The sequence below is a fragment of the Carya illinoinensis genome, chromosome 13, assembly GCF_018687715.1.
Source record: "Carya illinoinensis cultivar Pawnee chromosome 13, C.illinoinensisPawnee_v1, whole genome shotgun sequence".
Lineage (NCBI taxonomy): Eukaryota > Viridiplantae > Streptophyta > Magnoliopsida > Fagales > Juglandaceae > Carya > Carya illinoinensis.
In genome coordinates, this window is record NC_056764.1 from 2,606,846 (window position 1) to 2,632,399 (window position 25,554).

Below are 25,554 nucleotides of genomic sequence, written 5' to 3' on the forward strand. Positions count from 1 at the left end.
CATCAGATAAGCGTAATGTACCCCAGAAAGTGCTAAGACATTTTCCGCTTATTCCTCGACTTCAAAGATTATTTACTTCCCGGATGACTGCGAAAGATATGACTTGGCATCACACAGAAAGAGTTCAAAATGATCAATTTCTCACTCATCCTGCAGATTCCTTACAATGGAAGAAATTTGATGACGAGTATCCATGGTTTGCTGAAGAACCTCGCAATGTACGTCTTGGTTTAGCAACTGATGGGTTTAATCCATTTGGCAACATGAGCACTTCTCATAGCACTTGGCCTGTCATAGTAATGCCTTATAATTTGCCACCATGGAAGTGTATGAAGGATCCTTATTTTATGATGACTCTATTGATTCCAGGGCCAAGGTCACAAGAAAATGAAATAGATGTATATTTGCAGCCAATGATGGAAGAGTTGAAAGAGTTGTGGGAACAGGGTGTCAATACATATGATGTGGCCGCTTCGCGTGAATTCAAAATGCATGCTGCAATACTTTGGACAATTAATGATTTTCCGGCATACGGGAACTTGTCTGGGTGGAGCACAAAGGGAAAAATGGCTTGTCCTGTTTGTAACAAAGATACACAGTCTCAGTGGTTAGCGAATGGCCGGAAATTATGTTTCATGGGACACCGTCGATATCTACCTCATGATCATAGATGGCGAAACAATAGGGTAATGTTTGATGGAACGGTTGATCGTAGGTCATCACCACCAGAGTATTCTGGCAGTGATATTCTCACTCAATTGGCAGATGTCCCAGACAACAGATTTGGAAAGAATGCAAGATGCCGAAAGAGGAAAAGACAAGCAGTGGAATTGAATTGGACCAAAAAAAGTATTTTTTTTGAGTTGCCATACTGGTCTACCTTAACACTGCGTCACAATCTAGACGTAATGCACATTGAAAAAAATATATGTGAGAATATTTTGGGTACCCTGATGTCAATATAAGGAAAAACAAAAGATACAGTCAACTCTCGTAAAGATTTGAAAGAGTTGGGAATCAGATCAGAGTTGCATTTGCAAGATACTGGGTCATCAGCTTATATGCCCATTGGATGGTATACACTTTCAAGTGATGAGAGAAAGAAATTCTGTGATTGGTTTATGACAATCAAATTACCCGATGGTTATGCTTCGAACATGTCAAGATGTGTCCGACCTCATGATTGGAAGATAACTGGTCTAAAAAGTCACGACTGCCATATATTTTTACAGCGATTGTTGCCAGTTGGTGTGCGGGGAAAGCTTACTCCAGATGTTCGTACAGCTATCACAGAATTAGGGCGATTTTTCAGAAATATTTGCAATAGAACGTTGAAAGTTGATGCCTTATTAAAAATGGAAGCTGACATTGCATTGATATTGTGTAAATTGGAGAGTTTGTACCCGCCTTCATTCTTTGATGTAATGGTTCATTTGGCTGTGCATCTCCCTCGTGAGGCTTTAGTTGCTGGCCCCGTTCAGTATAGATGGATGTATCCTATTGAACGGTTTTTGGGAAAACTTAAGCGATCTGTGGGGAATAAGGCTCGTCCGGAAGGATCGATCGCAGAGTCATATATTCATAATGAGTGGCATACATTTTGTTCAATGTATTTTCGTGGGGTTGATACTAGATTTACGAGACCGGATCGAAATTATGAAGGTGGACAAATGGGAGTTTCGTCAGCATTTACCGTGTTTTTCCAGAAAGTACGTCCTATAGGTGCACAAGGGGGCTATGACCTATGTGGGCGAGAGTTTGAAAGAGCTCGATGGTATGTCTTAAATAATTGTGAAGAGATTGAACAGTATTTGAGGTTCGTGATGATCATCTAATTTGGTAGTAGTATTAACTGCATTTCTAATAATATAGTATATATTGATACAAATTAATAATTCACATTAACATATGCAGCGAACATATACAACTATTTCGCACGAATGGTGTGACTGACGTAGAAAAGACGCATGAAGAAGAATTTGCCTCATGGTTTGAACATACGGTATTGATAGTATAAAAAATTATGCTTGAAAGTATTTTAAACTTTATTTAATTTGTAGGTGTCATCATATTTATATATGATATTGATATAAGTAGAATAAAATTTATTTATGTAGGTTGCATCGAAATATAATGAACATTCAGGTGAAATCTCACCAGAAGTATATGCTTTGGCATGTGGTCCGTCTAAGCGGGCTATCCAATATTCAGGATGTTTGGTGCGTGGATATAGATTTCACACAGCAGACAGAGAACGATATAGGAAAACTCAAAATTGTGGGGTTGTTGTCGAAGGAAGCCATGGGGATGAAAATATTGATTTTTACGGAATTGTGGAGAATATCATAGCATTAAAGTATGTGGGGGGATATATGGTCTGGTTATTTAAATGTAACTGGTGGGATGTCTCGAATCCTAGATTGGGAGTGCGTAAGGATGAATATTTTGTAAGTGTCAATACATCTCGCAAATGGTATGAGGACGACCCATTTGTTCTCGCATGCCAAGCAAATCAAGTTTTTTATTTAGATGATCCGGAGTTCGGAAATCCATGGAGAATAGTCGAGAAATTTGCGCCGAGAAATGTGTATGATTATATTCCAGAGGTAGACAAACCACATGAAGAAGTTGATAGTCCAGACCATGAAGAAGCATATCAAGAAAATGAATCAGGCATCAATCTATTTGTTGATCTCAACCATTATGACATGGTCCCATTGCGCAGAGAAGATGTTCAACCCGAAGTAATTGAAGGTGACATGTCGGAAGAACATGAATCAACTGAAATGTCTACTGAGGATGAGAGCGATTGGTCCAGCAATACTGATACTGAATGATTTTCAAACAGATATTTGTGTAGGTAAAATTCTTATAAAAATATTTCATGTATTTTGTTCGAATAATAATATATTGTGTAATTTCAAACAGATATGCCTCCTAAACGCAAAAGAACACGTGAGCCATCCCCACCACTTAGCGAATCCCCCTGTGCTTCACCTGCCAACAATGGTGGGCCACCGTCAACAGAACCAGAACAAGGTATTTTTTCAATGTATATCTTTCAAATAAGATTAATTTAATTAAAATATATTCTAAGCCATTTGTATATATAGCTGTTGTAAACCAGCGCCGAGTTAGAGGCATTACGAGGGGTGTCTGCATAGAAAAAGTAAGGAAAGTGGGTAAAATCAAAGTTGATATATCTGATGATCACACCGGTGGCTCTGGGGATTCGGCAGCTTGGCTTGCTTCTTATGTTGGTACACTTACTCGCACGTATGCACCGATGGCTACATCATCCTGGGCTAAAGTTCCCCAAGATGTGAAAGACCACATCAAAAATCGTTGTCTGGTAATAAGTTACTTTGTATAACATTTTTACTTAAATGCGAATGTTTGAAATTATACTAATTGTTTATAATTCTTTGAAGGACGAGTTTGAACTAAATTTTGGTCGGCGGGAGGATCGACTAACGATTGAAAAACTCATGTCGAATGCATTTCGGAGGTACAAAGGTCGATGCCATGCACACTACCAGAAGTTCAGTACTACGATAGAGGCGCGTCAAAATCCATTCCAAGCAATGCCACCAAACGAATGAGAGAAAGTTTGTGATCTGTTTGAAGATCCTGCTTATCAGGTAATTTCGCTACCATCTTTTTTTTAATAATATATAATAGATGTATTAAATAAAAATTATAATTCTTTTTTTTAGAAACGGAGTACAGTGAACAAAACAAATAGATCAAATTTAACGATACACCATCACGCGGGTTCTCGATCTTTTCATCGCTTGGCAAAAAAAATGGTTAGTTCTTATTGTCTCCAATAAATCTTAATATATACACTTTTTTCGTATAAATTATGATATTAATTTTCATTTTGCAGCAAGAAGAAAATCCTACTGATTATGATCTGACCCAATTGTATGCTAAAGCACATAAAAATCGTGATGGTGTTTGGAGCAATCCTGAAGCAGAGGCAAATTATGTAAGTTTAAGTTTATTTAATTTCATTGTCTAAATATATTTTTGTTACATATACTAATTTTAATGTTTTTCTTTTTCCAGGACAAGATGAAATCTCTTAAAGACACTGTTGCGGATCCATCTGATGAATCATCTGTCAACGATGCTCAAATCTTTTCTCAAGTTCTTGGATCACGTTCTGGATATTTGAGGGGCTTAGGACGTTGCGTGAAGCCATCCTCAACATCTTCATCATCTTCTAAAGCCAGATCGAATGACGACAACACTAAAAAATTAGAGGAAGCTGCACTTGAGATAGAACGATTGAGATCGAAGGAAAAAGAGTTGTTGACCCGATTAGATCAAGCAGCAGATTTAGAAGCAAGATTAGAAGAGAGGCTACAATTAAATAACCAAAAAATGTTTGAACAATTTCAATTAATGATGTCCCAAAACCCTATACCACCACCACCACCACAATCATAATTCATTTGTTTTTTTTTTAATAGCCTTTTATATTTACGATGTTTGTAAACATTTGAACAATTGATGTATATAGATTACAATTTGTATTAGTATCAATTTCATTTTGTTTGATCAATGCCGTTTGAATGGTAAATTACCATTTATGCATACATTCGAACAAAAACATATCCATTCGAACCAATAAATTCCCATTCGAACAAAAATATACCCATTCGAACTTACCGGAAAATACAATCCATGCGTTCGTTCGAACAACTAAATACTCGTTCGAATAAATTCATTTCTAAAAGTCCGTTCGAACAGAAGATTTCTGTAAATAGATTATTTGTTCGAACAGTTAATATTTTTCTTCGAACAAACTTGTTCAGATATGGTTATTGGTTCGAATTAACATTTCATGTTGTTCGAACAAAAATATTTCCGTTCGAACTAGATTCTGAGACGACATTCTTTTGTCTCAGAAAAAATTTCCCGTTCGAACGGTTTTGACCGGTTCCGCCCAATTTCGTCCCTAAAAATACTTTTCGGAGACGAAAATCAATTTTCGTCTCCGAAAACTTTCTGAGACAGCCTTTTTGAGACAAAATAGAGACGAAATTTTTTCGTCTCCCAAAACTTTTAGGGACGAAATTTCCATTTTTTGAGACAAAATTTTTTGTCTCAAAAAATCATATCTCTTGTAGTGTTTACGTGTAAGCTTTTAAAAAAAAAAAAAAAAGCTTTTCATACATTGCAATTAAAAGAAAAAGGCTTGACTTTGGAAACAAGTTATATATGAATTATATATAAAAAAAAGTGATAATTATAAGTGAATGATAAACTAAGTTTTGGATTTTTTAAATAATGTATAATAGGTAATTATATTAAAAGGTTTTAAGTAGTACATGAATTACATGCGGTGTAGTTAGCTATCCACTCAAGCGTGAATTTTTTATTAAATCTATTTTATTCAGATAATTATAAATTTTAAAAGAGAAATAATATAAGACAAAACATTTAGCGGGATGAATCATATATATAAGGTAAACCTAGCTAGCTAGCTTGTGGTAAGTAGTACTTAATAAAATATAAAATAACTAACAAATCAAACATCATGCATTGATTTGCAATATCAAAGTTATCTGCAATTTTTGTTAATCATGTACATGCAGAATGCAGGAGATTGAGAGACTTATGACGTATTACACTTGGTGGTACGGGAGATTGGAATGTCCATTTGAACCTTACACATGTTAGGGAGACCCGTTTCCATCAAAAAAAAAAAAAAAATGTTAGGGAGACCCGCAGCCAAGTCGTCCTTCAAATTGGGTAAGGGAAGGGCAGCTTGCTTTACACACTTGCATGCTTCCCATTTTTCGTCAGTGTTTGGACAGCTTGCCTTGATAGTTTCGACGCCTTTACAGCATTAGTTCTGTCCAAGGGTCACCCCCTGTAATGAGATAGGCAGCGCAGGGGACCAGAGAGTACTCCTCCACTTGCCCACATGTGATGGCCTCGCCCGGCCTCACCATGAACTGATCAGTCATGGCTAGCACTGCCAACATCGATATAGCGATATTGATTCTCTTCATTCTTCTTTTTTCGCCTGTTGGACACTTGGAAAAGACTGAGTACAAATATTTTTATGAGTCTGTGCTCCATGCAGGTGAAAGGCTCGACCGAGCGGATGTGGTATATATACTGTTGGATGAAAGAATATGTGGGTCAGTACGTACATCATATATAGCAGCTTGCTGCAGTTTAGTTACATAATTATGGCCACTTCTTCGCTTTCAAATGTCAATTGGTTTCCTGCAAGCTGCAAATGGCTAGCTTGGATAAGCTTTGGTAGCGATCGATGTTATATTATATATAGTACTTTTGGCATATATATAACATGCATGAGTAGCCATACATGCAGCTGAGGTTAATTAGAGGTGGTTATATATATATGTCTGCCCAGAGTTATGTAGAGACGTCACATCCTCTTCATCGATATATATCGTGCCTACATGGGAAGTCATTCATATTGATAAAAAAGAAAAATATAAATTGATTCAAGACAATTCTCTCACGACAAACGTCTGTCAAACATTAAATTATAAAAAAATGGACTATATTGTAGCACAATGCCGTTCTTATTTGAGAATACATTAAGGTTTATAAATTGAGAAATGATATTTATCATCGTAGAGTATATAAGTACCGCGTAATCTTTTATAAAAAAAAAGTAAGTAAATACGAGATCCATATAGAAAAAAGTTAATTTTTTTTATTATAGATTTCACTCTTTTTCAAAAGGATTGTGTAGCGCATTACTAATAAATTTATTTATTTTTTCTTTTTTTTTTCCTCTTATAAATTTCGGTATGTATTTATTTTTTCAGAAAAGCTTTTATGCCGCCTAGGCTTGACCGCTCTAAGAGCATCCACATTGACTTCATCAAAACCATCTTTAAAATTTGATAAAAAGTACAAGTTTTCCATAAATCTAAAATCTTCCTATCTATAATCCCATATTCGATTAGCCATTAGATTCATCAAAATAATAATATAATATTATTTTTTTAATAATAATATTTTTTTTCATATTTATTTATATTGAAGGCAATATCACTTGTTCGGTCTATTATCTTATATAGATATATATATTTATTTATATTGAAGGCAGTATCACTTGTGCCTTTTATTAACTTATATGGATATATATTTATATATATATATTTATATTAACCATTAGCTCTAGTAGTTAAATCTCAAATTACTCCATCTGGTACGTATAAACTACACAAATAATTATGAAGCCCTGTATGATCAACAAAGTTCCTGGAAGCTAGACAAATAAGAGTTCCTGGAAGCTACACAAATAAACTACACAAATGCAAGTTCCTGGATGCTAGAATGGAGAAACTTGAACAATTCAAATCCATAAATACAAGTTTGTATAATATCCAAAAACTGGAGCTAATAAATGAATAACAGATTCAGTTCTATAAATTGAACAATTCAGCCTCAAGTCATAAATCCAGCCACATAACACCATACACCAATTCAACCTTTCTAAATGACAATAAACAACTTCCATAAAGATTTTTCTTTCTACAAATAGATCCAATATTAATGTTTAATAAATAGCCACATAACACCATACACCAATTCAGCCTTACCAAATGACACAATAAACAATTTCCATTCAGATTTTTCTTTCTACAAAGAGATCCAAAATACAAGTTTAATAAATAGCCCACAAACACATAACAAAATCACAGCTACTTCACTGATTTTATATTTCCCAAATACTTCCATGCCAGCAAATACAAAAATTGGCTACTTCACAAACACTTCCAGCAGATCCACAAACACTTCTAAAAAAGTTGGCTACTTCACAAATTTTCAAACCACAAATATTGCCCAAAAGTAAACTATCATCCAAAGATTTCTATTCAATAAACAAAAAAAATTTTAATTGCCCAGCCACATGCTTCCTCAGGAAGTCTTGTGGCTAGGCAGCCACTAGAAGCTGGAAATCCAGTTCATTCGGATGTACCATCTGAATCACTCATAGACTCTTCAAAAATTTTCTTCTGAACTTTATGGACGTAAGCTTGCTGCATGACATTCATACCAGAAAGATCCTTGCTCATCATCTCAGACTCGAACTTTCTTTTATCAAGCTCCAGTTGTGCACCTCTATCGCGATCTGCCTTGGTTTGCCATTCTCTTCTCTACGCCATGAACAATCGTCTAACCTCGGTCATTGCACCTAATGCCATGCCGAGGTTAGCATCAGATGATTCTTGGGTCTTCCGCTTCCTCAAGTTTTCCTTTTTAGCCTTTTTTCCAGCAGGCCCTTCAACATTCTCCTCCACAACATCGCCCAAAACTTCACTTGACTACTCATTAGAAGGACGTTTATCGTGTGGCTTTCTCCTCATATTCAGCATATTCATGTGTTGATGCCATTTGAGTTGGTGTCTAAAAAGATTCCAAGAATGGTCCAATGTGAAGTTCCCTCATTCCATCTCTTTGTACAATATTTTTACCTTTACAATCTGAAAAAAGTTTAAAGAATATTGTCAAAGAACAAATCTAACATAAATAGATCACATTATTAAAGGAAAATAATACATACCTTATCTTGTTCGGTCGCACCACTCGGGTGCAATGACTCTACTTGGACTAGATATGCACAAAACTTATTTGTGCATTTTTAGATCATGGACCAACGATTGATCAATGACCCAACCGAACGGTTCACAGTATGTGGTTTTTTATATTCATGATAAAACTCAGAAATCCTCTCCCACATTTGACTGGATTTCTGATCAGTTTCTCGAATGGCATCAATACTAATGTTGAGCCAACCAGAGACAAGTACATTATCCTCCTCAACAGTGAAAGAAGCTCCTCTTTGAACTTTCTTTGTAGGAGACCACTTTTCACCATGAAGGGGGGTTGCTTCGACCACAACAGATGAATGTTGTGTGAATGTTGGAGTGGTAATAGGACTTTCTCCTCCACTTTGTAAGAGAGTGGTGAAGAATGGGTCCTCATCCAATAGATTGTCCATCCTAGGAGAATGGTAATTATTAAGTTGTCAGACAAACCACCACATACAACGCAGCACAATAAACAAGGCAGTACAATTCAAGCTTTTAACATCAGCATATATAGCAGTATATGACTGCAATTGAAAAAAAAAAATCTGCTACTAATGTGACACCCCCATATTCCGTTTGGGATCGGACGAACATTTGAAGCGTCGAGACATGCAACACAAGGTTACCTGCCCCCGTTCATGACATATAAGATGCAATGTTCCTGACATGCATCTAACATTATGCAATATTCGCAGCGGATACTTTTTTTTCTTTAGCAATATTATGCACCAAATTGAAAATATCCCAAATGCTTAAAACATACTTCACACATAAAGACCCATTGAATAGATCACAACACTAGTCCAAAATGGTTATGATCCAAAAAGTACTAAAAATGCAACTCCATTATACAAGTAGTAATTTACATTAACTACTATATTAACATTGACGTCGCACCGTCGCTTAGTCAACTGTGTCTAGTTGATCAGCTCCTGATTCTCCTTCAGGTCCTGTAACAAGATCTACCATTCGGGGGGAATGGTAGTTGGGATTACCAAAGTGAGATTTTCAGTAAATTAATAAAAAACTTCCACACAAGCTAATGATGCATGGATGACAGTAAAAGCATAAATGCATAATCAAATTCATAAGTAATTAAAGCATAACTTGGCGTACAACATAGCATAATTGACATAACTTAAATTGAAACATGAACTGAACTTGACTTGACATGAATTTGATTTGAAACTTGACTTAACATGAAAAATACATATTCCACAGTTGTTGTGGCCCCATGTATTCTACGTGTAAATACATACTCCACAGTTGTTGTGGCCCCATGTATTCTACACAAACTTGACTTAACATGAAAAATACATACTTCACAGTTGTTGTGGCCCCATGTATTCTACGTGTAAATACATACTCTACAATTGTTGTGGCCCCATATATTCTACACAAACTTGACTTAACATGAAAAATACATACTCCACAGTTGTTGTGGCCCCATGTATTCTACGTGTCACAATTGCTGTGTCTCACGTAGTGTATACGTCACAATTGCTGTGACCCCATACATAAGTAATCAAGATGAAACGTGACTGGAATACGAAATGACTGAAGCCCTGACGTAACATAACGTGACTTGAATATAACTTGAAATACATGACCAACTTGAGATAGAAACATTTCGTAACATGGCATAACATATAATGGACAACATATTTAACATGACATACTTGCAACAGTGAATATTACATGACTTGACATACATGTAATAGATGTCATACTTAGCATGACGTACTTGTAAGGTACAGTAATACATGACAGAATATATTATGTAACAGATAAAAAATTGATGACAGAATAAATTCTGTATAATAGAAAATTACGTGATAACTTGGCATGGCATGACATATATGATTACACACATACATACACTGTAGTTCCTTTACTTAGCACACATACACAGTAGAGTGCTAGTAAGTTAAAAGCTAACTTACCTTGATCTCTGCGTTTCTTATAAAACTTCAAGTGCGACCACGAGGAACTGTAATTAGTGATTCTAAAAGTTAGAACTAAATCACTAATAATTTGAAATATAGAAAATACTAACTTAAAGAGTAAAATTTTCATTTTACTCTCTACATGTGGGAAAGTGACCGTTTTACCCATAACTTAAGGATTTTGCATACTAACTCCAAAAGTTTCCAAAATTTACATTCCTCATGTAAATTTTGTCCTAAACTTAAATATCAATTCAGAAAAATTTAAAACAAAACACAACTATGAAGAACACACTATGGCCGAAACATCCATAGGCCATTTCCCTTGATTTTTGTTGCAATTCCTTTCAATTTCAAAACTCATGCTTAAACCAAAATTTTGCAACAAACATCTTCCAATCCTAAATTCAAAACCATACTTAAAACATCCATTTAGAAAAAGTTAATAATTAACACCAAACTTTTTTGTAAAAAGATCCAAGCACTTGAATTACAAGTTTTGACTTTAAATCAAAACATCTCCAAGAATTTCAAAAATCAAATCTTACTTCTAACATATTCATAATATCATCCTAACATCAACCATGCTTTAAATCATCAAACTAAAGTCACCAAAATCACAAAATAACATTTGGAGTTTTTGGTTTTACACTTAGTCCAAAAACAGAAACTTTTTCCTCAACTAGTTTTGATAAATCTCTTGATCTATGACTTATAAATATATGATCTTCAAGCCAAACCATTACATGGTTTAAAAAGATGTCCTAAAACATATATAAGCTTCTAATTCAAGATCACATGGTTAGAAATTAACCAAAACATAAATTTAGCCAAGAATATCCACACTTTGGCTTATCTGAATATCTCTTTGCATAAAATTTCATATCTTTGAAACTAACATCAAATATCTTCAAAATAATAATATAACATGTATATAAGATGTTTAGGATCCTCCAATAAAATTATCAAAGTCATTAGAATAGGTTTAGACCACCAAAGAGTTAAACTTTCTCAAAACAGAAACTGTTTTTCCTCTTCCAGTTTCTAAGTTTCTAAATCTAAGAAAATCTTTCATCAAAACCTTTAATCATGCAAAACTCCTCAACCAATAGTCATATATACATGTTAACAATACTCCATAAAAATTTCGGACCAATATCTATCCATTAGCTTGGTCAAAAACTCCAAACTATAACATATTCTCCAGTTTATCTCCCAGAATGACCTTTCTATAGTTTACACAATATTTGACTGACCAAATGATCTTCAAATGGGACAAATAAGATATCCATGTAAACTAGATTAAAAAAGGAACAACTTATATGAAAGAGATTTTATGATAAAACACTTACAACAGCTTCGAAATGGGCGTGCAAAAGACCTCCTAAAAGCTGTCCGAGAGAGAGTGTTTGATATTCTTTCAATGGAAAGTGTAAATGAAGATAATTTCATGGGGAGAGGTGGCTGGAGATACTTATGGATGAGATATGGAAGAGATGAAGCTGGAGTTGAGAGTTGAGTGTAGTTTTCTCCTACCCAAAATATCTATAAAAGATTATCTCATAATATTCTATCCAATAGTATCTACAAAAAATCAACTTAAGATATTTTTATCTAATAATATCTATAAAAATCAACTCAAAATATTTTTACCCAATAGTATTCATGAAAATTACCTCAAAATATTTCTTTTTATCCAATAATATCTACAGTTTTGAACATACGTTTTGACCGAAAATATGAAAAAATGTTATTGCGCCATAAGACTTTAAATAACCCTCCGAGTCTAATGGCACAAACCATAATACATTTTGACACTTCTAACTATCTCCAATAATCAAAAACACACTTCTGATACCATAGTAAATAATAACATTAACTATGTAGTTAGACAAAAACCTATACGATTAATGGATTCGTGAAAACTTATGGGGTTTTCACGAGGTTCCTAAAGTTAATAGAAATTTCACAATTGAATTTCTAGCGGGTTGTTACAACTAACACACAAAAACAGTATAAACAAAAAAAAAAAAAACACTTTTGAGAATTTAAGTCTGAAATTCTATATAATCATGAAGGAGATTTCATGCATGTGGCATGCATAAGATTCAAATGACATTTAACTTTTAACTACCACCTCATAGTTTTTTTCCTCTATTGTTACAGTCATAAAGATTTTTTACTAATAAAAAAATCTTAATTGATAAGCATAAAATTAAGACCCAAGTATTGTACATTTCATCTCGTGAAGTACATTTCATCTTCTGAAGTTATTGTAAAATTTTCTAAACCAACTATAACATTTTTTATTTTAAAGTCTAATCCAGCTATAACATTTATTTGCATGAATAGCAATCAAATAGTAAAATAATCAGATGTTACAGATCAAATAGTAAAATTTTCAGATGTTATAAGCAAACATGAGTTGGTTTTCAGATATTACAGATCTCAAAAATACAATACCAGAATTAATGTAGTTGCTAGAGCCGAAGGCAAGACTGAGTGCATCTTAGAAAATCAGCAAAAAAATCACAAAATAAATAAAACCAAAGTCAGTCCTATGCAAAATAATAATACACAAAGTAACTCAATAAGATCATCAATATGCATTGGAAGTCATCCATAAAGGAACTCAGTTTAGCACACAAAGTGTTGGACCATGACTTCAAGAAAATATTAGAAGGGCTACCACAGCTGATCATGTCACAAAATAATTTCGTATTACATTTATATGAAAAATGGAAATATGATCAATATTGTTTATTATCAAAGTGTGAAAGTTTCTATAATAATATCAATGGTGTGTTAGCATTGCCAATAAATGAGATTTCAAATGAATTTTTGCATATAGTAGTTGTACGTGATTAATCTAAAGCTAGTTTCAAATTATGTTAGGTCTTAATACCAACAACAGCAACTAGCATAATGACAAACAAATAACATCTTTGCATTTCTCTTGAGACTTCAATTAATGTACATGTCTCTTGATTTCTGAAAGTTGGATCTTTCAATGTTGAGAAAGTTGGATCTAAAAGTATGTCGTGATTCTATAGTTTGCTAATCAAATTAATCGTGGCACTTTGAAACTGTTTCACACACAAGCAAGGTCCAAATGGCAAAGAAACAATAATGAATAAACTCAGAAACCAAGAAATACTTGTAAGCATACTGAAAATTACACAACACAAAATTATGAATACATATAAAACAGGGTACTATCCCCGTAAGAGTGCAGTAGGAGCCCGAGCCCACATCACTTGAGAATAGCGACAAACTCAAAAACACTGCAAGTAAATTTGCAATTGTACTAGGGTCTCATGCTAAGCTTGATGGCTGCTTTGAAGATCTCAGCATCCTGGATGTGGGTTGTATATGGTGAAGATTCGAAACACTAACAAAATAATGCCCTTTTCTAGAGTTACAATGAATCACATAAATGTTTTGGAGGCATACCACATGGATATCGCCTGAATGTGAGTCTCAAATTTTGAGGCTTGCTACTACTTCAGGAGTTGAAAAATTAAATAATACTCATTGAAGAAACGCAGTACTCTACACAAGATGGGAGTGGTATGGCTGCCTTTGGACTAAAAAGTACATTTTGGAAGATGTTTCCCAGAAAAGAAAAAGGTATCAGAAAGTATAAGAATAGAAACAACATTGACAAGAAGGATTCATAATACCTAGTGTCTATCTGATCATGATACCTGATGAAATTAAGGATGTTTCATTTAATTACAATTAATCACAGGAATTATTATGTTTTTACAGGGTTTATTTGTGTGAGAGGATTTGACAGAAGAACAGGAGCTCCCAGATCCCTGGCAAAAAAGACTCCATCTTTCAGCAAATAAGATGAGTAGAAGATGACACAGAAGATGCAGCTAAAAGTATTCCTTAAATGTGTTTTGCGATTTTGATATAGTTTGACATGAGGCAAACAACTAGGTGGATACATATCCGAGAGCTTCTTTGACACGATCTTATTGTAGTTATCAATTGTATTTAACAGAAACAGAACAGTTGCATTAGAAACATATTTACACTTTTTTTTTAATCTCTTATTATTGTACTGATTCATAAACATATTAAATTATTCAGATCAAATGAAGATGATTCTCGAAAAGTCATCCATCCAATGAAACCGTGATGCAGAATGCATGATGAGTTATTTATTATCAAATAATTAAGAGATAAATGAAACATAACAAACAACTCTTAAGTTAATAATTTGAAAGAATGATGAACAAGAGCCATAGGAATTGAGTGACCAAGTATTGGAAGCTTGTGCATGTGTCTATCTATCTATCTTGGTCCCCAAAACACGCTTTTCTCTTGGATGTAATGCGCGGATCATTTTTGTCCTGATGATTTTCGCACGCATCTCTACCCTTCCCAAATTTCTCATGAACAATATGAGTAAAAAGGCAACATAAAACAGTGAGATTGTAATGCTAGTTTCTCACAAATTCGCACCATGTTGTGTCTGCCAAACCGAAGTCAGTAATAAAAAAAAAAAAAGCAGCAAAAAATCACAAAAAAATTAAACCAAAGTCAGCCCTATGCTAAATGAGTTCCATAAATTTTTCTTTATACAAAAACAGAGAGCAAAAGCCCCAATCGGGGCTGACCATAAATCAAAAACTGAAATAAAACTAGGGTTGCAGGAAAAACAAATTCAACGAACCTAAAAATGAACTTCAACACACGAATTTGTTCTGAGCTTGCGCTATACAAAATCGAAGATGATTCTGCTCCAATAATCGAAGGAAGGAAGAATAAAAAATATCTTGAAAACGAGAGAAAGAGAGAAAGGGGGAGAGAAAACATACGGGTTACCTTGGAGAAGAAGCTCGTGTGAAAATCGGTCCAGATCAAAGTGAGTCTTGTAAAGAATCTGAGTGCTGTTTCGGTGGATTGCGAGAAATGAAAAAGAGAGAAAAGGGGAGAGAAAACGCGAGGAGGAAAATGAAAGAGGGAAAATAAAAAGCTGAGTGGTTACTGAATTAAAACCGAGTAAAATATTTGAAAGATGAGTGTGCAGTAGCCCTTCATATTTAAAGGAAACCGTAGATTTACTATAGGTCAAAACTTCCCATTAACCGGTTTGACTAATCCAATGCAGCTCATTTTTACATATAGTCATCATTTTATGCATTTGCATTGGTTTTTGATGAAGCTAATGCCAATGTTCTAATTGATTGCTGATCAATTTTTTTATTATTTATTTCCTTTAGTGATTAATTTTTCTTGAGGGGGTGTTTTCAGACAAAGAAATTCGGTCGGGCTAACTCTCTAAAATAAATACATAAATTGATTGGGTTGGGTCTTTGGAGAGGCCGATCTAATGGGTCTCAAGATCTAGAAGCCTAAAATTACACGATTAACGGATGATTCGAGAGTATCCCAAATCCAATTCAAGCACGTCGATTCACAGGACGCAACTCACAAACTCTCCTTTTCGCTCGCGAAGCTGTTGGAATCTGTCTTCGAAACTGAGTTTACGTGGCGTGCGCACCGATTTATCCAATTCGCATCATCGCTTAATGTAATCTCTCTCTCTCTCTCTCTCTCTCTCTCTCCCCCCCTCCCTCCCCCCCCCCCCCCCCCGGCGCCGCGCACGCCGGCGTTGTTCGTATGCCATGCACTGCTTTGTTATTGTTTCAGTAATTGTTTCAAATTTAGTAGCAGCCTTCCTCTGTCACGTGAAAACTCGGAATGCACTTGAGCTGTTTGCCAAAATACCCAGGCCGACAAGAATGTTTATGTTGGGTTTGTACTCTATGATCTTAGTTGATGATTTAAATAATCTGATTTACGTTAAGCTTGTCAGGCCTGATGAGGAAAACACGAGTTGATGTGCCCTCGCACGCGGTTTTTTCATGACTTGTACGCTGTGTTGCCGTCAATAGTGGTGCAGAGGAGAGAAAGCGAGCTTGCACAGAATTATGGTGAGGTCATTTCCCAAGTTTTCAGTCTCAATGACTATCTTTTAAATTGGAATCGTCAGCTAGCTAAAATATAACAAAAATTATCCAACTTCCTCAATTTTCGATCAAATATTCTGTAGCTAATTTCCTAAGTTTTGGGGGAGAATCTTTGAGGATTCTCGTTTCTAAAGTTCGATCCTATAATATTTCTGTAGAGTTCATGAATTCATGGATCGTTGGTGTGGAGTTTTAAAGGTTCCATTGTGCTCTGATAGCGGCCCTTACTATAGAGTTGCAGCGTCTCTGTGCCTCTCGCCCACTTCTAAAGCATTAGCCGTAAGTTCTGTTTTTATCTCTCACAGAAGAAAATTAAGGAGCTTTTTTACATAATGCTGCTGATATATTTAGTATTGTATTCAGGGCTTCTCCTTCCTCTTACACTTAAATCCTATTCTTGAATCACTTTTTTTTTTTTTCCCAATTTTCTTTTCATTAAAGCATATCATTTGCCATCGCTTTCAAGGCCGGGCCTTTTGCTCAATGCGTTTGTGACCTGGTTGGTTCAGCCTACCCTGAATTCCAAAACAAAATCAAACTCTGGTTGTTCTTTGCAGGTGCCTTCTGCAAATGCCATATTTTTTAATGGAGATCGCATTGAAGGGACTGGAAATTCAGTGATCGAGAGGCTGTCAGATCTAAAGACAATAGCTGGACTTCTGGTTTCAAAATTCGGAACTTCAGTCAATGCTTGGGTCTTCGAGTCTTCTATTTTTAATGGGCCTTTCGCTGTCTATAAAGATTTTATTCCATCTGTGAATCGATGGGGAGAGCCAAAATCATATAGCCCACTTGGATTCCCAGCATCTAGATCGACCATCTCACTCTTGTCAAATTGCCTTAATGAGGTACTTATGCTGATCAATTGTGTCTTTTGTCATTGTGATATATTATTAATGTGTTTGATATATGTCTGGTCTGTTTCCTGTATTGTAGCTTCCTAATGTTGTGTAAGGATTTCACCATTTAAAGTTAATGAAGTTTTAGTAGATGTAAATGCTTACTAGTTTGAGATGAAGAAATGCTTGGGCTCTTCCAAACTATTTCCAAGTACTTCTCCTCCTAAGCACTGAATCAATTCTTATATGATAACTGATCGAATCTTGCATTGGATTCTCACTTTGCGGCTCAAAAATTAATATTGGGTTTGTACAGAAAGAAGAAAGTGTTACCATCTTTTAACAATGAGGTCTTTCGTGAATTTTGCCACATTTAGGAAATTACAGTTAACATATTGGTTTTATACGGGAAAATAACTTGTAGCATACTTTTGAAAGGTTAGATTTTATGTGCTTATTATCATAGATATTTACTTATAAAAAAAAATTATCATAGATATAGAAGATCCCATAACAAAAGCAAGATGTATCTATGCTAAAACAATTTGTAGATAATGATCCTATTGACGAATAAAGGCTGCACCTATTGTTCATTACGTTTTGGTGTAAACCATTCACAAGTAGTGTGAATGATTTATCTTGTTCCATTGAACTTGATAACAGCAGCATATCCTTGTGAACTAATCTGGAGACTCTTCTGAGTCTGTTTACCCTAATAGACGCCTAAGATTTAATGGTTACAATCATTTGATTTTTTTTTGTTGGCCATGGCAGGTAAAGAATGTAATTTCAAGGATAGAGGGAGAACAACAACCAACTAATGTACCTGCACTACATTTCTCTCAACCGAAAACACTCATACTTGGGTTTAGCAAGGGTGGTACTGTAATTAACCAATTGGTTACCGAGCTTAGCTGCTCAGATGTCATGCTTACTGGGAATACATCTTACACTGAAGAACAGTCAAGAGGTGGTCAGTGTTCCAATTTCTCTGAAGCGATTAAAATCATTCCCGATACAGAAGAAACCCTTCTAAACAGTATCACTGAGGTTCATTACGTGGATGTTGGTTTAAATTCATCTGGTGCATATCTCACTGATCATGCTGTGATTGAGAGAATATACAAACGCCTCAGCCAAGGAGCTAAAGGAATTCGTTTTCTTCTCCATGGAACTCCTAGGCAATGGTGTGACAGTAGGCGCAATTGGGTACGCACTGAAAAGGACAACTTGGTTCATATGCTTGAATCTGCAGCTCGGAGGAGTGGGGGAAAATTACAGGTCTGTGAGAGATTTTATTTTGCTGATAGGCCACCCAATATGCAGATGCATTTTGAAATAATTGAAAAGTTGAACGTTAGTTAAATGCTATGCAATTGGTATGTATGGAAATTAAGGTTTAATGGACAAAATTATGGTTCTGACTACAGCATTCTGATGGAAATTTGTGAAAAAAGAAGTTCAATTTGTATCACTAGAAACTTTATATTTGCCTAGATAATAGTAGCTGATACCATGGAGATTGCTGGGTTCCTCGGTTTCAAACTACGAGTATGCATAGGCAATCTGGTTTTGGATCATATTTACACGATAGGTCTACTCTGAAGTGTATAAAATTAGTTTCATCGTGATTCCAAGATGGAAATTGATTGTTTTGGTTGTCGTTAATTTGATGATGTAAAATGGAATTTTCCAGTTGATTTTGAAATTTTGAGCATTCTTATGTTTTCTTTTTGAACAATTTAACTGGTCGTTAAAATAATTCATGCTTGTATCGATACCTCTATATGGTATGATCATGGAAAGGAAAAGAGAGAGTAAAGGTTTTTTTTTTTTTTAATATATATATTTATAACGTTAAATATAGTTTTAGGATATGAGTTTTTTTACGCTTCATTTGAAAAAAAAATATGGCTCATTTTTATTTATATGAATTATAAATTTGCTCAATTTTTTCAAAAGAATTATGTAAGCTTGTACGCTATAAAATTGTACAAATAATTTCTCTTTTGATCAAAATTTTTGTTTTATTATATTAACAGTGATAGTAATATAGAAACTTTAAAAATGGAATATATTAAATGGAGAAAGAAATATTATAGTGTACTTAGTTTTTGGCAATACATATCATATATATATATATAAAGAAAATTTTATACAGCACATCACCATATAATTTTTATTCAATTATACAAGATGCGATATATTTATCATAAAAAATCATTCAATAGTAATAAATATATTACATCTCATATATTGAAATGAAAGTAGAATGATAGTACGGTGTATAACATTACTCTATAGATAATTATTTATATATATTTAATTATCTCTTATTTTAATTTTTTAAAATTTTAAACGGATAAGAAAGTCATTTAATTTATAACGCCACTTTATAAACATTAAACACATTCAAATTTTGTACTTAAAAAAAAAAAATTCAAAATTTTAGTATTGATCATGCATGACATGCCTCACCCTCACCCGACCGACCCAAGTCAAGTTGGACCCCTTATTCCCCAGGGAGATTGGCATTAAACCCTAATCACCGCGGGAGACTGGTTCCCACTGCAGCCAAACAGAACTTTACTGAGAAAGTTCCCCCTTTCCCCCCAAGAATAAAACAGCGGCGACTTCACAGTCACAGATTTAGCTCTCTGCTTCTCTGCTCTCTCTCTCTCTCTCGCCAACACACGCGCAAGTCAATTTACTGAATTGCTTCAATGGCTTCTACGAAGGTGGGTAGTAGTCTTTAGGAGACTGGGTATGTATACATGTATGTGCGTATATATGTTTCGATACATTCGGTTAAACCTTCGTTTAAGTTCTTTTTTTTGTCTTCTCTCCTCAACATCTCTTTCATACATGATGCCTTTGCCTTCTTATTTATATGTATTTTTTTTTTCACCGTGTTTCTATTGCATAGGTTGATAATAATCGGGGTCCGTTCGGGTCGAAGAGGTCTCGTAATGACGGTAAGTCTAACCAATGGGGGTTCCGTTTTACTGCTTCTAGTACAAAGTTAAATTTTAAGGCATTTGCTGGTAGTGGGCGTGCTGGGATTCACTACCCTTTTGGAAACCCTCTTGCATGCTTTCCTTCTCAATCTTTCACTCTGGTGTAAATCATGTGTTTCGAAAATGACTGACGATGCCGAGGATGAAGAAAGTAGTTATACAATAGTTCGACTAGAGGTTTTATTTATTTATTTAGATGATGTGTACATCATGGTTTGACTGAAGATAATATACACTAGAGGTTTTCTTTAGTTCCTTAACCTTATGTTCTAGAATAATCAAAACTTAATTCACTTGGTATTTTTTTTTTCTTTTTTCCTACTACTTCAGTAAACAAAGCCAGTTTATCGGTTATAGCTTCCTTTGAGGCTACCAGTGATTTTTATACAGCTATCCGCAAACAGTTGTCTGTTGTTAATGTAATTTGTCTGTTCTAATTTTATAGATTGTAATTATCATACTTAATGTGTACCAGCTTCACGAAGTGAGGGAGACTGGACCTGTCCCAAGTGTGGAAACGTCAACTTTGGGTTTAGAGTTGTTTGCAATCGTGAAAAATGCAGTGCTCCTCGACCACCTGTCACTCCAGTAAGCTGCTGGATTATATTTATTTGTCATTTAAAAAAAATTACTTTTGAAGCAGCAAATGTGAGGTAATACTTTCTTGTGGCCGAGGAACGGAAGCACTCAAAGTAAGGATTTGGTAGTGTAGAAACTACAGGTTAAAGATTGGGCGTTTTTAGGTTTTACTAACAGTCCTTTAAGGCATTAGGGTTTGTGTTGTTGGTTATGCAAGCTAGAGTAAAGACACCAAAGGGGCCAAAACATTCTTACATCGAGTAAACTGATATGAAGAATCCGTCATAATACTTTACTTTTGTTAGATGATGATGGGTCAAATTATTTTCAGATCTTGCTGTAAAATGATCGAGAGAAATGCTTTTGTAAATCTGACAAGAAAACCTGTTGTTCAGATAGAGTCTTCTGGTCTTCAAGTGAAAGAATGTTTCTTTTTTGTTCTTTTTCTTGGGTGCATGGAAAATGTGTTGGTATTAAAAAAGAAATCAACAATCATTTTTGCCAAGAAAAAAAACAAAGAAGAAGCAAAAATCATGTGAACTGTGAGTAATATCACCCTTTCAACTTGCTAGGGATCTTTCATTTTTTTAGACTGTGATTGTCTTGGATTTTAAATTAATGGGTATTTGAGGGAATGCACATACCAAATTATTGGCAGCAAGTTATGCTCACGCTTGGGGAGATTAAAGTTCATGGTTACAATAAAATAGGCTGAGCTCTTGATTATAGATGAATCCTTGCAAATACTTGATCTTTTAATAAAATGGAATGATAGACTCAATAGGAGTTCGTGTATTTTAACTGCTATTTTCTTAAATAAAATGAAGAAAGATGGATTCGATAGGAGTTTGAGTGCTTTGAAAGTTACATGTATTCCTTTAGGTTTTTGACTCACTAATTATCTTTGGCTTTGATACTTCTGGTTTTGACTACTTTATTCTGGTGAAGTATAAACGGTAGTTTTGGTTTGCTCAATTCACTGCAACGATGAACTATGTGAAGAACTTATGCACAAATGCGCCATATTTTTGTATAGTTTGTATAGTGGATTATAAAGTATGATGTCAAGAACTTATCCTTCACACCATTGCTATGGTTACCAGATATGAGGCCATTGGTGGCCCACTTTACTTGATAAAAGTGAATGTCATCATAATATATTTTTTATAAGTAATCTGGGATTTTTCTAATAAAAAAATTTTGCATCTGAAATTTTTTATGTCATCTTACATTTATTTTTTTGTACATGTATAATGTTTCATTTATTTTTTTTTTTTCCTGCAGCCTGCTCCATTTAGCCCTTATAACACTCCATTTTATTTTGGAGGTGTTGGGGCTCCTCCTTTGCCCTATGGGTTGTCTGGTAGGTATGGATCCCCCATACCACATTCTGGGATGCGTTATGACTATGGTGTCCCTGCAAGTGCTCATGGACCATATGGTCCCATGCCTACATTTCCACCTGGAGCTTATGGAGGTACTTTTTCTCTTGTAATTTTCAAATCATTCAAAATAAAGAAACATTTGGTACCTGTAGAAACATGAAAGTGGAGGAAAGTTTGAACTGTCAGTGGAAGCACAAAGAAATGGTTGGAAACATTTGGCACAGATGTACCATAAAAAAAACATTTGGCACAGATGTAACTAATAGCAGATACAAGGATTTATGGCATGGAATGCTATTAATTTGAAAAGAAAGAGGTGCATGAAGAATTGTTTTTAAGTATAAATGATACTTCATACAACACCCCAGTTATACATTGGGAAAATGAAAGACTCGCATAGAATGGGTAAGTTATAAAAAGCAGTAATGGGTGCTGAGTCTCTGCTGGCTACTTACTGGTGGAATTTGACTTAATAAGCGTGTCTAGGGAAGTTTCAAAATGACTAAGCCTTTTGGAATTATAGTGCAGATGTGACTAGCGCTTCTGCTGGGTCATTGCACTTCAAGATGGCATGCAATCATGAGGAAATATTGAAGTGCCAGCTCAATTATGCTGGTACAAATACACATCAAATGACTCTTTATGCAAGAATAGAAAGAAGTATGTTTTGCCACAAATACTATAGATTAATCGGCTCATCCGCCATCACCACCCCTTATGGTGTATATGGAGGTGAGCTAGAGGGGATGGGCCAGGTGTGGGATTTCTCATGCGAGCACTAGGGTGCAGTATTGTGTAAGTGATCTGGCTATTGCAATGACCTGGCCAAAATACTGGCAGCAGCAGAATGCATTAGTCAAGCAGAATTTTGGTTTGGGGCTAGATGCAGTTGGAGCTCAAAAAAATGTTCTGTGCTCAATGACATCTTATATAAGTTTGAGTCATGCATGTTTAACGTTCTGTTTTGTCAGTGTACATAACTTGTGGTTATTTTGATGATTCAGGCATGGGCTATGGCTCAGGGCCTGCTGCCAATGGATACGGATTTGGCTTTCAGGGACCTCCATGGGCAGGAGTATTACCTGATAATCCTGCTTCTCGTAAACGCCGCGGAGGTATTTCCACCAAATTGTATTTTAATCTTTTGTGGGAGATTTTCTCATCCCGCTGTAATTCTAATATCATCAATCATGATTTCTATTTGAACACGTTTCATTATGGTTTATTGGAAATTTTATACAGTATTTTTGGATTCTATTAGTTCGTGTTAATGTTTTTGGTTTTGCAATAAATCATAGTGGGTGAGACGTCCAGTATCAAAAGGGTCTATACAATGCTAGATTGCATTTATTTTTTGAGTCAACCAAGTGCCACATGCAAATTATCTTAGCATGCTGTATCTGTTTGCACATGCAGGGCCAGATGGTTTACATGAAGGGGATTGGATTTGTCCCAAATGTGAGAATGTTAACTTTGCCTTTAGAACCAATTGCAACATCAAGAAATGCGGGGCACCAAGACCTTCTCTTGTAAGTGGTTTCTCTATGGACTTGTTCATTGTTTGATATTCTGAAGGCCGACATTGAAATATACATCTTTGGACGAAAAAATTGTTTTCTAAAATTAGTTGAATAAGTACGTACATCGCCAATTCTCTAGTTCATAATTACAATGAGGATAGAAAGACCCGTACATTCATCAAGAAGAGGCCCCAATTGGTGTCGGATGTTTTCACTTTTAAGGTTGGTCCATGTTTATTTTAAAGAAAGGAGGTAATAACTGTATATTGCCTTGATATGATCTATAAAAGTAGCTATGGACTTCATGATTATCATATAAATAACAGGATGGTGTGTCAATAACATTTTTTAACTTGCTAACATTCTTCACCAATATAGAAGCATGCTGCTTAAAAGATACCTGTTGAACCAATAAGGATGACTGCGTGAAGAGTCCTTAGAACCATATTTTGAACAACTGCGAGTCGGACTTTTATGTCCGTAGCCACACAGTTCATAATATATCCTTGTAGCACTTGCCAGTTTGAGAAGTTACATTGTCTTTGTAGGTAGCGGTTTTGCAACGAGCGATTTCATTTACAGAAGTTATACCGTCTTTGAAGTCGGTCAAAATTTTTATTTCAATGATATTTTGCAGTTTTTATCATGCTAAGTGTGCACTGACATTGTCATGCAAATGATGGTGTTCTCGTGATTAATAACTCGTCACCCTTTGTAAGCTTGTTTGAACTTGCTCACCAATCCTTTGCAGGGCCCAAACCAGCCAAACACCGGTGGCCCCGAAGGCAGCTGGACTTGTGACAAATGTGGCAATCTAAATTATCCCTTTCGAACTGTTTGCAACCGAAAGGATTGTGGAAATGAGAAGCCAGACTCTGGCAACTAGATCGCTTCCTTATTGTGCACGGGGGTAGCTTAAATCCACGGAGCCTCAATGTATTAAAAAAAAAAAAAAAATTAGTTCTTTTGCATTAGAGAGTGATAAAAGATTTAACATGTTCATAAAAGAGAAAAAATAACAATATTCATATATATCATTTTCCAGAATTTCTATTTTCCTGCTTATCTCTTTTTTAATCAGTGCTTAGTAATCTGTACCATTGGTTTTTCAATCATTTAACTATAATTTATTAATTTTGTGTGTCTGTGTGTGTTTTTTAAAATATTAAAAAAAAAAAAAACAGAATACACAATCGTTTTACTCAGCATTTTCCTTCCTTGAAATCTATGGGTGAAAGTCACTACTTATCGTTTAACCCAAAACTTTCTTTGTAGCTCCTCAGGCTGAAATAAAATTAAATTTGGATAAAATATACTTTGTATCCTCAAATTATTAACATTTGTGCATTTCAAATGAGTGTGTAGGGTGTGTTTTAAAAAAAAAAAAAAATGAGGGTACAAGATGTCAATTTTATTAGTTTCGAGTAAAAATGCAAAATCTTAATAATTTGAGGACAACGTAATCTTATATCTGAAACATTACTGTAATGCAAGCATAGTTAATTTTATTTTTAAAATTTTTTTAAATTACTAAAATATCTCTTAAAATGATGTTTTTTTTTCCTTTTAATGAAGGACCTACACATACAGTTTCTACTTGGAGACTGCAAAGCAAATATAATTTCTCTAAAAAAAAAAATGCTACATATAATTCTAATTTGAGGACTGCAATGCAGGTATAGATAAT

The 25,554-nt window shown here is 34.8% G+C and overlaps 2 protein-coding genes across 3 annotated transcripts; both read left to right on the plus strand.

The window, feature by feature from the left end:
• The first annotated feature begins 15,832 nt into the window (after positions 1-15,832).
• Positions 15,833-19,074, plus strand: LOC122292117. Its single transcript, XM_043100342.1, has 5 exons — positions 15,833-16,088; positions 16,374-16,491; positions 16,686-16,806; positions 17,085-17,375; positions 18,141-19,074. Exons 3-5 carry the CDS (start codon positions 16,699-16,701, stop codon positions 18,729-18,731), a joined length of 990 nt encoding a protein of 329 aa, XP_042956276.1. The 5' UTR covers positions 15,833-16,088; positions 16,374-16,491; positions 16,686-16,698; the 3' UTR covers positions 18,732-19,074.
• An 820-nt stretch (positions 19,075-19,894) lies between these two features.
• Positions 19,895-24,932, plus strand: LOC122292118 (ranBP2-type zinc finger protein At1g67325-like). Of its 2 annotated transcripts, none has more exons than XM_043100344.1 (7): positions 19,895-20,130; positions 20,293-20,341; positions 20,859-20,971; positions 22,247-22,439; positions 23,352-23,462; positions 23,764-23,876; positions 24,619-24,932. In XM_043100344.1, exons 2-7 carry the CDS (start codon positions 20,336-20,338, stop codon positions 24,683-24,685), a joined length of 603 nt encoding a protein of 200 aa, XP_042956278.1. In that variant the 5' UTR covers positions 19,895-20,130; positions 20,293-20,335; the 3' UTR covers positions 24,686-24,932. The 2 variants fall into 2 exon arrangements, with proteins under 2 accessions (XP_042956278.1, XP_042956277.1); XM_043100343.1 differs by having other exon boundaries at positions 19,896-20,104.
• The last annotated feature ends 622 nt before the right edge of the window (positions 24,933-25,554 follow it).